Source organism: Mandrillus leucophaeus, unplaced genomic scaffold, assembly GCF_000951045.1.
Source record: "Mandrillus leucophaeus isolate KB7577 unplaced genomic scaffold, Mleu.le_1.0 Scaffold257, whole genome shotgun sequence".
In the NCBI taxonomy this organism is placed as follows: domain Eukaryota; kingdom Metazoa; phylum Chordata; class Mammalia; order Primates; family Cercopithecidae; genus Mandrillus; species Mandrillus leucophaeus.
Window position 1 is genome coordinate 249,956 of NW_012102665.1, and position 14,163 is coordinate 264,118.

General features: G+C 36.5%; 1 protein-coding gene across 2 annotated transcripts in view; it reads left to right on the plus strand.

The window, feature by feature from the left end:
• Positions 1 to 14,163, plus strand: part of ANKRD12 (ankyrin repeat domain 12) — a 133,829-nt gene that overhangs the window by 105,420 nt on the left and 14,246 nt on the right. For both annotated transcript variants that reach the window (XM_011983912.1, XM_011983910.1), the window contains exon 8: positions 6,374 to 11,085. In XM_011983912.1, the coding sequence (XP_011839302.1) occupies positions 6,374 to 11,085 (4,712 nt within the window). The remainder of the gene's footprint in view (positions 1 to 6,373; positions 11,086 to 14,163) is intronic.

Here is a 14,163-nt window from a genome sequence, read left to right on the forward strand (position 1 = left end):
ACCTCCACCTCCCGGATTCAAGTGATTCTCCTGCCTTAGCCACCCAAGTAGCAGGGATTACAGGCGCCCACCACCTCGCCCACCTAATTTTTGTATTTTTAGTAGAGAGAGCGTTTCACCATATTGGCCAGCCTGGTCTCGAACTTCTGACCTCAAGTGATCTGCCCATGTCAGCCTCCCAAAGTGCTGGGATTACAGGCATGAGCCACCGCGCCCAACCCATAGTTTCCTTTAAAGCACATTTATTCAAGTGTTTTATTATCTTATTTCAAGTTTTTACAGTTAACCTGTAGTGATTTCAACGTTGGGAAGAACAGCTTGCATGTGGGGATTTTGCAGGGGTTTAACATGAGATCGTAATTTTAATGGTTCTGATCGATTTTCTTAATTTTTGTCAAGACTGAAATGAACATCGGACTTCTTTTGAAATATTTCTGGCACTCAGTATTGACATAAACTTGCTGTACAATTATTAAAGTCATTTACATAATGACTTGCCCATAATTTTAAAACCTTATTTTTCATTGCTGTTTCTCAAAATGTTGACAGACTTAATGACTCTCTGTATCTCAGTCTCTCTGAGTGAAATAAGTATTTCATATACGTTCTTTAATCTTCCTTTGCTTCACAATTGAACAGTCTTCCAGTGAGCTTCTGAAGGAGGCTAAAGATTCATTTTACCTAATCATTTCCTCCTTTATCTTAATTGTATTACTGTGTCTGCAGTTTTTTTATATTCATAAAGTACATATACAAGTAATTATACGAACACCACTATATAAACGTGGCTCCATTGTATAAAATAAGAAATTTTGTTTGGCAAAAATGTTCAACAACTGAGAAAAGTAGGAAGACAGGCAAGTCAGTGCATGTGTGAAAGCGCATGCTATATGATAGCTGTGGATGGCATGGGAAGCAAATCAAATAGCATGTCTGTGCTCCACATGGCAGTACGGGAAATCATGGCATATGGATGAAACACTTGGCACCTCTTCAAATTGCTGAGTTTAGAGGAAACATCAGCAGTGAATTATCCAGACAGTAGTTGCCACCTGGATACTACACAAAATTATATGGTGAATAAATTTGTATTTGATGCTTGTATCTCTTTCTACACTTCACTCTTATCCCACCATAAGCACCCCCACTTAATTTCTTGATGTCTTAATACAGTTCTAAAACTCATTGGACATTTAACATTAAGCACCTACTATGTGCTAGACATTACGAAAGTCTCTCTGTGTAGATCACAGGCTTATATTGGAAGTAACTTTTGAATAATGTGGAAAACAAAAGGAGAAATTTACAGCCACCATGATGATGTTACCTTCTCTACAGAAGACTTCCAAATTCCATAAATTGGCCTTTTTTCTCTCAGTAACCACACTTTCACCCCTCTCATCCTTCACTGAACATATATGACATATGAAAGTTTCATTCCCTGGGTGCTATAAATGGTGCTCTTAATAAAGTGATGCTTTGATAAGTTTACAGAAAGCTAAATAATGTGTGTGTTTGAGCACTTACTCATCTAGAACACATAGAATGCATTGGGGATATTGTGGTAGAAATGCATACCTTTGAAATGATTCTAAACCAGTGATGTTCCCAAGGAGTGATTGGGAGGTTAACTTTACCTCCTTCCAAACCACTTCAAATAAACATAATCTAAGTAAATTCCAATGCAAATACACTCTCAAGACAAGTCTACTTCCCATCTTCCTTCCCTCAACAGATTGCTACCCTAATCCCTTCCTATCTATACGTTTTTTTAAAAGGCTAGTCAGATGAAGCAGTGGGAGTGGAAAAAGAATAAATCTGTAACTGGTTGTGATCAATTAGTTCTAAACACCATTGCACTTGGACTAACATAGGTATAAATTCCTGAACTGCTCCTCTCCCTGACCCATTAATCTGAAATATCTCCTAAAAAGTTGGAAAATAATAGAGAAACTGATTAGAACCCACATAAATATGCATGGAATTTTGGGGAAGAGGAAGTGTACTCCACTATTATGGCTAATGTGTTTAGCAAGAAGCAGTGAAAGAGGGGAGTCATGGTATAACACATTGTGAAATCAGACAGAAATACTCTGGGCTGCATCGCTTTGTAGGTGACCTTGGAAAAACTACTTAGTAGCTCGGTTCGTCTCTTAAATGGGGATAATAACAGCTGTTGTAAAGACCATATATTATCTGCTCGGCTAATGATAGGGCTTAATAAATAGTGGTAGAGGCCATTCTGAGTGCACTGGTATTTACAGCTAATTGATTACAACTAGTTACAGATATCTTTGTTGCTGCTCCACTCCCACTACTTCACTTGACTAGCCTTAAAAGAAAATGGTGGTAATAGTGGAGATGGTGGTCCAGATTTTGAGAGTTCTTTATCCTTGTCAGAGTTTTTACGTTATCCTACAGTGGGGAGTCCTCAGGTGAGAAGAGAGATGATAGATAGTGTTGTTCACATTGTTGTTTAAGGTGATTACTGATCTAGCCAAGGAATGATGAGACCCTGAGCTGTGATAATAGTAGTGGGAATAGAGAGAAAATGGATTTAAGAGAGAGTCCAGGCTGGGCACAGTAGCTCATACCTGTAATCCCAGCACTTCGGGAGGCTAAGGTGAGAGGATTGCTTGAGGCCAGGAATTCAAGACCACCCTGGGCAACATAGTGAGTCCCCATCTCCACACAAAAAAGAAGCTAGTCGGGTGTGGTGGCGCACACCCATAGTTCTAGCTACTGAGGAGGCTGAGGCAGGAAGATCATTTGAGCCCAGGTAGGAGGCTGCAGTGAGCTATGATTGTACCACTGCATTCCAGCCTGGGCAATAGAACAAGACCCTGTCTCTCAAAAAAACGAGAGAGTCCAGAAATGAAAACTCTGAGCAGTTGAATTTGGAAATTGAGGAATTGAGAGAGTTTGAAATGACTCTGAAATTTTTAAATTTGAATAGCCGGATTGGTTGGTGTGCCACGGAGGTGAGGAATACTGACTTTAAGCAGTAAGAGAAAGCAGTTGTGGAAGGAAAAGTAATGAGTTGAATGTTTTCAGTCTTGTTTTTGAGGTAGTTGTAAGGAGTCCAGGAATATCCAGGTTGAATATTAGAGGAAAGATTGGAAGTAAAGACTGGAACTTATGACTATAAGTTTTTTTTTTGTTTGTTGTTGTTGTTTTAGTTATGGTATATTTAGTTTTGTATCATTATCACCTACCCCTGAAATATATGTGACAGTCATAATTATATTTTCTAAAAACATGTAATTAGTACAATTCAAATGTTTTTAAATCATTTCTTATTAGGCATGTGAAATGTAGTTACTTCGTCAGATGTCAACATGAGAATAGATGTCATGTGTCAACACCTCTCTGCCTATTATTTTTTTGAGAGATTTTGAGGGAGGGATTTACACTATATGTTATTATCTCCCCACATCAGCCACATCTGCTTCGTTTGGTTGCAGTGCCATTTGCATACCATACAAGAAAAGATGGAAATTGATGGTTCAGGAGGACAGTTAAGCCTAAGGATAATAGAGAATTCAAATAACATTTTCACCATTCTTTAAATGTTACACTTTTAGTTGCAAATATCTGAAGCTGCCTTGAGATGTACAAGAACTTTTGAATGTATTTAAATGCATTTAAATAATAAGAACTTAATTTTTTTTCACGGAGAAGAAAAATGCTGGCTGGGCGCGGTGGCTCACTCCTGTAATTCCAGCACTTTGGGAGGCCAAGGCGGGCGGATCACCTGAGATCAGGAGTTTGAGACCAGTCTTACCGACATGGTGAAACCTTGTCTCTACTGAAAATACAAAAATTAGCCAGACGTGGTGTCAGGTGCCTGTAATCCCAGCTACTCAGGAGGCTGAAACAGGAGAATTGCTTGAACCCAGGAGGCAGAGGTTGCAGTGAGCCAGGATCGTGCCACTGCACTCCACCTGGGCGGCTGAGTGAGACTGCATCTCAAAAGAAAAAAGAAAAATGTCTTAATAAAAATTTTAATAAAATGTTTTAACAGTTGCTTAACCTATTTCTCACTTTCTTTCCTAGTTTGCCAAATAAAATTGTTGAGAATAAATTGAGATGATCAACATTAAAAATTTTTAAAGAGCGTTTTGTTAAAAATAATGGTATAAAATGTTTTATTAAATACAGGTTTAAATTTATAGATAGCAGAGACTTTAAAAATTGGAAAAATGGAAAATAACTAGTGTAATGATAAACATAGCCATTTTTTACTTAAGGGAACTTGAGGATTTGGAGATTTTAGGTGAGTTTCTCACCATAGCAGTCATCTACTAAGAAAGGCAGAACAAACTTTTTTTTGAAGAGTAACTGCCCCACTAGAGTCCAGGACCAGGTTGAGCTATGTTCTTGAGTGATTAGAGTAAATTTAAAAATTGGGGACTGCTCAGGCAAAGAAAGGGAAGTGGTCTGCAAGTGAAATGGCATCATGGAGGTGTAGTGGTCTTTGCTGAGGCCCACAGGCTGGCCAGCCTCTGGTTGAGCAACACAGGGTCATTGCAGATGGCACTGAGAAACCAGTGTTCAGAGGGATGAGTCTGATGGGCATGTGTGTCCCAGGATCCAGAGCCATGTGAGGGTCATTCAGCTGTAGAAGTGTCTCAGCTTTCATCATGGACATTAGTGTCAGGATAACTTATGTATGTTAGAATTTACGTTCTTTCGTTTTAAAAAAAAGTAGGCATCTTTTAAAAAAACCTTTAGAAAAAGACATATCTGAATTGAAATGCATTGCTTCAAGTTGATGAATCAGGAACACAAATGACAAACCATGGATCTCTCAGTTTATGTTTAACTCCCTTAAGAGAATTTACAGGGCTGGGTGATGGGTGCAGTGGCTCATGCCTGTATTCCCAGCACTTTAGGAGGCCAGGGCGAGTGGATCACTTGAGCTCAGGAGTTCAAGACCAGCCTGAGCAATTTGTGAAACTCCATTTCTACCAAAAATACAAAAAATATTCTGAAACACATAAAACAATTTGTGATGTTTATATAATTAAACCCTTTAAGTTAGTGTTTTTTAGTCAGTTTTGGATTAAAGGATCTTATTCGAGTTAAATATTCTCTCTCCTAAAAAAGTGCATATGTGCAGAATGTACACATTTTACTAGCTAATGTGTCCCCTTAAGACCCCTGGGTTATATATATAAATGCATATGTATATAAATGTATATATAAATATGTATGTTTTTGGTTATTTTTTTAATTTTTAATTATGGATACATAATAGTTTTATGTAATTTGTGGGGTACATGTGATGTTTTGCTACAAGTATACAATGTGCAAAAATCAAACCAAGGTAATTGGTTTACGTCAAGCATTTATCATTTATTTGTGATAGGGGCATTCTAATTCCTCTCTTAGTTATGGTGAAATAGGGAATAAATAATTAACTATAGTTGCCCTATTGTGCTACTGAACACTAGATCTAATTTATTCTATCTAACTATATTTTTGTACCCATTAACTCTCATCTCCCCCTTTCCACAACCCTTCCCAGTCTTTGACAGCTGTCATTCTATTTCTATGAGTTTAATTTTTCACTCCCACATACGAGTGAGAACATGCTATATTTGTCTTAGTGTGCATGACTTATTTCGCTTAAAGTACTGTCCTCCAGTTCCATCCATGTTGTGGCAAATGATAGAATTTCATTCTTTTCTATGACTGAGTAATATTCCACTGTGTATATGAACCACATTTTCCTTATCCATTCATCTGTTGATGGACACTTAGATTGATTCCATATCTTGGCTATTGTGAATAGTGTTGCAGTAAACATGGGAGTGCAGTTATCTCTTCTATATACTAATTTCCTCTCACCCCATTTGAAATGGCTTTTATCCAAAAGGTAGTCAGTAATGAATGCTGGCATAAATGTGGAAAAAGGGGAACCCTTGTACGCTGTTGGTGGGAAGCAGCCGCTTTGGAGAACAGTTTGGAAGTTCCTCAAAAAGCTACAAATAGAGCTACCATATGATTCAGCAATCCCACTGCTGAGTATACACCCAAAAGAAAGGAAATCAGTATATACAAGAGATACGCACTTCTATGTTGACTGCAGGACTATATTTTTATACTATATATTGTGATTTTAACATACACTGTGCTTTTAGAAGTGTCAAAAGGAGCCTCACCATAAAGCATATTCTCTAGAAAAGCTGTTCTACAACGCTATCAGAGTTCTTACATATTGCTATTACATTATTTCCATATAAATCTGAAGTGATTATGAATTTGAAGTGTTTATTGTATAAGCTATATCTTTTTCTCAGAAGAAAAAAAAAATTTTTTTCTGACAGTTGTGTGTTGACCAACACCACATTTTCTTTTTTTATTCTAGATTCCGAAGAGGCTCAATCTGTAAATCCTTCTAGTGTTGATGAAAATATTGACTCTGAAACAGAGAAAGACTCTCTCATCTGTGAAAGTAAACAAATACTTCCCAGTAAAGCACCTCTTCCATCTGCCCTTGATGAGTATGAGTTCAAAGATGATGATGATGAAGAAATTAATAAGATGATTGATGATAGGCATATTCTTAGGAAAGAACAACGAAAAGAAAATGAACCTGAAGCAGAAAAAACTCATTTATTTGCAAAACAGGAGAAAGCTTTCTATCCTAAATCATTTAAAAGTAAAAAACAAAAGCCATCTAGGGTCTTATATTCAAGTACTGAAAGTTCTGATGAAGAAGCTCTTCAGAATAAAAAGATTTCTACTTCATGTTCTGTCATCCCTGAAACATCAAATTCTGATATACAGACCAAAAAGGAATATGTAGTTTCAGGTGAACACAAACAGAAAGGCAAAGTTAAAAGAAAATTGAAAAATCAGAATAAAAATAAAGAGAACCAAGAGCTAAAGCAAGAAAAGGAAGGAAAAGAAAATACAAGAATAACAAACTTGACAGTAAATACTGGACTAGATTGTTCAGAAAAGACCAGAGAGGAGGGGAACTTTAGGAAATCTTTTAGCCCAAAAGATGATACTTCATTACATTTATTTCATATTTCGACTGGTAAATCTCCCAAACATTCTTGTGGATTAAGTGAAAAACAGTCAACACCACTAAAACAAGAACATAGTAAAACATGTTTATCACCAGGAAGTTCCGAAATGTCATTACAACCTGATCTTGTTCGGTATGATAATACAGAATCTGAATTCTTGCCAGAAAGTTCAAGTGTAAAATCCTGTAAGCATAAAGAAAAAAGCAAACATCAGAAAGATTTCCACTTAGAATTTGGTGAAAAATCAAATGCCAAAATAAAGGATGAAGATCATAGTCCAACATTTGAAAATTCAGATTGCACTCTGAAAAAAATGGATAAAGAAGGTAAAACATTAAAAAAACATAAATTGAAGCATAAAGAGAGGGAAAAAGAAAAGCATAAAAAAGAAATCGAAGGTGAAAAGGAAAAATACAAAAATAAGGATAGTGCCAAAGAACTGCAGAGGAGTGTGGAATTTGATAGAGAATTTTGGAAAGAGAATTTTTTTAAAAGTGATGAAACTGAAGATCTCTTTTTAAATATGGAACATGAATCCTTAACATTAGAAAAAAAATCAAAATTGGAAAAAAACATCAAAGAAGATAAATCAACCAAGGAAAAGCATGTCTCAAAAGAGAGGAACTTTAAAGAGGAACGAGACAAGATTAAAAAGGAAAGCGAGAAATCTTTTAGGGAAGAAAAAATAAAAGATCTAAAAGAAGAGAGAGAAAACATACCCACAGATAAAGACTCAGAATTTACTTTGGGTATGAGTGCCATTGAGGAATCCATGGGGCTTCATTTAGTGGAAAAGGAAATAGACATTGAAAAACAAGAAAAGCATATAAAGGAAAGTAAAGAAAAACCTGAGAAGCGATCTCAAACTAAAGAAAAGGACATTGAGAAGATGGAAAGAAAAAACTTTGAAAAAGAAAAGAAGATAAAACATGAGCATAAGTCAGAAAAAGACAAATTAGATCTTAGTGAATGTGTTGATAAAATAAAAGAAAAGGACAAGCTATATTCACATCACACAGAAAAATGCCATAAAGAAAGTGAGAAGAGCAAAAATACTGCTGCTATTAAAAAAACTGATGACAGAGAGAAAAGTAGAGAAAAGATGGATAGGAAACATGACAAAGAAAAGCCTGAAAAAGAGAGGCATCTAACAGAAAGCAAAGAAAAGCACTTGATGGAGAAAAAAAATAAACAATCAGATAATAGTGAGTATACTAAATCAGAAAAAGGCAAAAACAAAGAAAAAGACAGGGAGCTAGATAAAAAGGAAAAATCTAGAGATAAAGAAAGTATAAATATAACTAACTCCAAACACATACAGGAAGAAAAAAAATCAAGTATAGTAGACGGTAATAAAGCACAACATGAAAAACCCTTATCCCTTAAAGAAAAAACAAAAGATGAACCTTTGAAAACTCCAGATGGAAAAGAAAAAGATAAGAAAGATATAGATAGATATAAAGAACGAGACAAACATAAAGATAAAATTCAACTAAATAGCTTACTCAAACTAAAATCTGAAGCAGATAAGCCTAAACCTAAGTCATCACCAGCGTCAAAAGATACCCGGCCTAAAGAAAAGAGGTTAGTGAATGATGATTTAATGCAGACAAGTTTTGAACGGATGCTAAGCCTTAAAGACCTAGAAATAGAGCAGTGGCACAAAAAACATAAGGAAAAAATTAAACAAAAAGAAAAGGAACGGTTGAGAAACCGTAACTGTTTAGAACTTAAAATAAAAGATAAAGAAAAAACAAAGCATACACCAACTGAATCCAAAAATAAAGAACTTACTAGGTCAAAGAGTTCAGAATTGACTGATGCATATACCAAGGAGAAACAACCTAAAGATGCTGTGAGTAACAGATCACAATCTGTTGACACCAAAAATGTAATGACTTTAGGGAAGTCATCTTTTGTTTCGGATAATAGCTTAAACAGGTCTCCTAGATCAGAAAATGAAAAGCCGGGTCTCAGCTCCAGATCTGTATCCTTGATTTCTGTTGCTAGTTCAGAAGATTCCTGCCATACTACAGTGACAACCCCAAGGCCTCCAGTTGAGTATGACTCTGACTTTATGTTAGAGAGTTCAGAATCCCAGATGTCCTTTTCCCAGTCACCTTTTTTGTCAATTGCCAAATCTCCTGCCCTGCATGAAAGGGAATTGGACAGCCTGGCTGACTTGCCAGAGCGGATTAAACCACCGTATGCAAACAGACTTTCAACATCCCATCTTAGGTCATCTTCTGTAGAAGATGTTAAACTAATTATAAGCGAGGGGAGACCTACTGTAGAAGTTCGAAGATGTAGCATGCCTTCTGTCATTTGTGAACATACAAAACAATTCCATACAATATCAGAAGAGAGCAATCAAGGTAGCTTATTAACTGTGCCAAGAGATACTAGTCCTTCTCCCAAACCTGAGGTATTCTCAAATGTGCCTGAAAGAGACCTTTCAAATGTGTCTAACATACATTCCGGTTTTGCAATTTCTCCAACTGGAGCTTCAAACAGCAAATATGTTTCAGCTGATAGAAATGTCATCAAAAATACTGCCCCAGTGGGCACTGTAATGGACAGTCCAGTGCATTTAGAGCCATCTAGTCAGGTTGGTGTGATCCAGAATAAGTCATGGGAGATGCCTGTTGATAGACTAGAGACATTAAGCACTAGAGACTTTATCTGCCCAAATTCTAACATACCCGATCAAGAATCCTCTCTTCAGAGTTTTTGTAATTCTGAAAATAAAATATTGAAAGAAAATGCTGATTTTTTATCCCTGCCCCAGACTGAACTGCCAGGAAACTCTTGCGCTCAGGATCCAGCATCATTTATGCCTTCACAGCAGCCTTGCTCTTTCCCCAGCCAATCACTTTCAGATGCTGAATCGATTTCTAAACACATGTCTTTGTCATATGTTGCCAATCAAGAGCCAGGTATTTTGCAGCAAAAAAATGCAGTTCAGATTAGTAGTTCTGTTTTAGATACTGATAATGAATCTACAAAAGATACAGAAAATACTTTTGTCCTAGGAGATGTTCAAAAAACAGATGCCTTTGTCCCAGTGTACTCTGACAGCACTATTCAAGAAGCATCACCAAACTTTGAGAAGGCTTATACTTTACCTGTGTTACCATCAGAAAAGGACTTTAATGGAAATGATGCCTCTACCCAGCTAAATACACATTACGCGTTTAGCAAACTAACTTATAAGTCTTCCAGTGGCCATGAAGTTGAGAATAGCACAACTGATATTCAGGTCATTTCACATGAAAAAGAAAATAAACTGGAGAGTTTGGTTTTAACTCATTTGAATAGGTGTGATTCTGATTTATGTGAAATGAACGCAGGGATGCCAAAAGGAAACCTAAATGAACAAGATCCAAAACATTGTCCTGAAAGTGAAAAGTGTTTGCTGTCCATAGAAGATGAAGAATCTCAACAAAGCATTTTATCAAGTCTGGAAAACCATTCACAACAGTCAGCTCAACCAGAAATGCATAAATATGGTCAGTTAGTTAAAGTAGAATTAGAAGAAAATGCCGAAGATGATAAAACTGAAAACCAAATTCCTCAAAGAATGACTAGAAACAAAGCAAATACAATGGCAAATCAAAGCAAACAGATTCTTGCTAGCTGTACACTATTATCAGAAAAAGACAGTGAATCCTCATCTCCTAGAGGAAGAATAAGATTAACTGAAGATGACGATCCACAAATTCACCATCCACGGAAAAGGAAAGTGTCACGTGTACCTCAGCCTGTGCAAGTGAGTCCCTCTTTACTACAAGCAAAAGAGAAAACTCAGCAATCTCTGGCAGCCATTGTAGATTCTCTGAAACTAGATGAGATTCAGCCATACAGTTCAGAGAGAGCAAATCCATATTTTGAGTACTTGCACATAAGGAAAAAAATAGAAGAAAAACGCAAATTATTGTGTAGTGTGATTCCTCAAGCACCTCAGTATTATGACGAATATGTAACATTTAACGGATCATATCTCCTGGATGGAAACCCCTTAAGCAAGATTTGTATTCCCACAGTAAGTAACATCATCCCTTCCTGTACACCTGTAACACTGCCCAATAGAAGTATAACGCTAGCCACATAGGTAATTTGAAGTTTTCTAGTAGGTAGATTCTTTCAGCAAAGCCGTCTGTTAATGAGTCAAGAAATATAAAGCTAGTAACATTCTTCTTTCATTCCGCAACTTTATTTTCTCTTAAAGAGTAAGAAATTTTAGCCGAAATAATATGTAGTGACATAGCTTTGAAATATAGGTACAACTATAAAAAACAAATTTAAATTAGAACTTTGTACAATTTCAGTAAAAATCATTTCAGATGAACCATATTAGGTTCTGCCTTAAATCAGTCTGTTGACTTTATATATGTATACATTTATTTTATAAATTTATCCAGGGATTTATACACATAGACTATATAGAATCTGCATATGTATTGTAAACACCTAAATGTGTTTGTTATATTCGTACTGTCACCTTTTCTTACTCTTGCAAAGGTGATGTAATTCAAGTTTGACTTCCTTGAAACAATTCTTGGGATATGTCTAGTTATATTAGAAGTTTAGCTGTATCAAATACTGTTCTAAAAGGGACTGTAAGCAGAGGTGAGAAATATTCCTGGATGTAGTGGGAAGGTTTTTTTAATTTTTGTTTTTTAATGAGAATTACTAAAGTAGCAAAACACAGCACAATATAATAGAAAGCACTGTAGATTTCCAATTCGCATATATTACTGCAGTCTGGATTTTGCTACAGACCCACTGTGTGATCTTAAATAATTCATTTCCCATCTCTGATCCTTAGTTTTCACATGTGTAAAACAAGAATAAATGTCTACCCTAGTTCAAAACAGGTTGAAATAGTATATGCCAAAGCCCATTAAAACTTTAAAACACTCTATAGATTTAAGGTGGTTACCATTGTTTTATACAGCTGCAAATCCCTGTAAGGGTCGTATTTATTCAAGCTAATATATGAACTCCAGACTTGTACATAAAATGCTGTGAGTTTGAGTTTACTGGACTGAAACTCGTTTACTTAAAATTTAGTTTGAAAAATAATAAAGACCAGAATAACAAAAATCTTGTGGGCACTACATTCTTTTTCTTACTTTCCAATATGGCTTTATCCATTCGTTTCCTCCCAGCCAACTAATTGCCATTTTATGAAAGTAATCTTTCCTCACATTTATGTACTCCAATTATAGAACCCATTAGTAATTGTAAAGTGGAGGCCAGGCCTGATGACAATAACTGTAATCCCAATACGTTAGGAGGCCAAGGTGGAAAGACCACTTGAGGCCAGGAATTCAAGACCAACAATATGTCTACAAAACTAAAAATGAAAAATGAAACAAATATGGTAAAACATACCCAGAGTCAGTTTGTTTATCCTTCCAGTACTTTAATCATAATTTAACCAAAATGCTGCCATTTTTCCAGAAGAAATCAAGGGAAGTAAAACTGCAGGTCAAATCCCCAAAATCAAATCAACAGGGAGTCAGACGAGACTTGTTACAATCTAATCTCTGCTGTGACCACTGATTACACACTACAGAAATCTTGAAGGGGTTCCAAGAGTGAATGATAAAAGGAAAGTGAATCCATGAGAAGCTGTCAAGGGAGTATTGGCAAGACTCCTGGGACCTGGATATTGAAAGACAAAATCTCCAAGCATGATTTACTTAAAAGATAGAGGAGGAAAACAGCAGAGGGAAAGCTTCCTCAGAAAACCTCCGTATCTCTTTGGTGATTTTCCCTTTCTGCTATATGTGATCTATGTTAATGATTCCTACATTTAAATATCCTGCCCAGATCTCTCTTCTTGACTTCTTTTTTGTAACTGCATAGCTCCACCTGAATGTCCATAAGCTTCAGAAACTCAGTAAGTCAGCACTGAGCTGAACTTACCCAATAACCTGCTTCTCTTTCTCCTCTCCTGTTCCCTCCTGTGGCCTCTCTTACCACCCTCCAGTTCTCACACTAAGCCTCAAGTCCTTCTGAGGTATTCCCTCTTGTTTATGTTTATTGGGCCAGTCACCAGTATTTTTTGAACCAACCCATTTCCTTCACTCCTTCCTCCATCTCACACCAACACAATAGTAATCTGCTTCCTCAATTCCTTGCCTACAATGTCGTCCCCATAGTGTCTGTTCACACACAGCAGCAAGCTGTCAGACCTTTCATGGTTCTCTATTACTTAACTCTAACATGTTCTACATAATACCTCTTCCACAGTATGTTATTTGAAAACCTCCTGTGCAAATGGGGGAGGCTTTCATGGTCAAGTAAGTTTGGGAAGCACTATTAATCTAAAAATAGGTTCACTGCAGAACTTACCAGAAACTTTGATGTATTGGGAGTTTTCTAAGTGGGTACGTTTATACCGTGTTTTCCAAACTTGTTCTTGGAAGCATTTCTGTGGATCTTTACAGAATTGTAAGATTGTAAAGAATTGTAAGAGAAATTGTGGGCCCAATCTTCTGTGGAACATACTTTAAGAAAAGCACATTTACAGCGTAGACTGCAGCCTGCATTACTTTGCCCCTGCTGATCTCTTCTGCGATCTTAAGTTCTTAGAAGATCAAGTTGGACAAAATGGTGTGAAATGAGGATGACAAGAGTAATGGCAAAACCCAGTTACTTTTGCACCAACCTGGAGTTGTCTGCAGATACCATTCTGTTTGTTTTTGCATGACATCCTGTCTTCTGGGAATTACCTCTCTCCTTCTTTTTCCTTTCTTCCCACATGACTCATTTCACTAACTCTTTAACTCCGGCACTTCCTATAAGATTACCCTCTTGAGGAAGCTTTCTCTGGCACCTCAGTGTCAGACAGTAGATAATCCGTCCTCTACATTCCTTGAAATAACTAGAGGCCTATGTGGTTTTCTAGAACTAAAACAGCACCAAACTACCTATAACTCATGCTAAATTTAAAGCAGTTCACAGGATGCAGAAATCCAACAAATGGATTACTTCTATTAGAGGCCTGAGAAATGATCAGTTCCAGTAAGTTATTTGTCCTGTAGAATTTTCCACATTGTGATTCAACTGATTGAGTCTTTGTGGTTGTATTTAACATATTTTCAGTCTC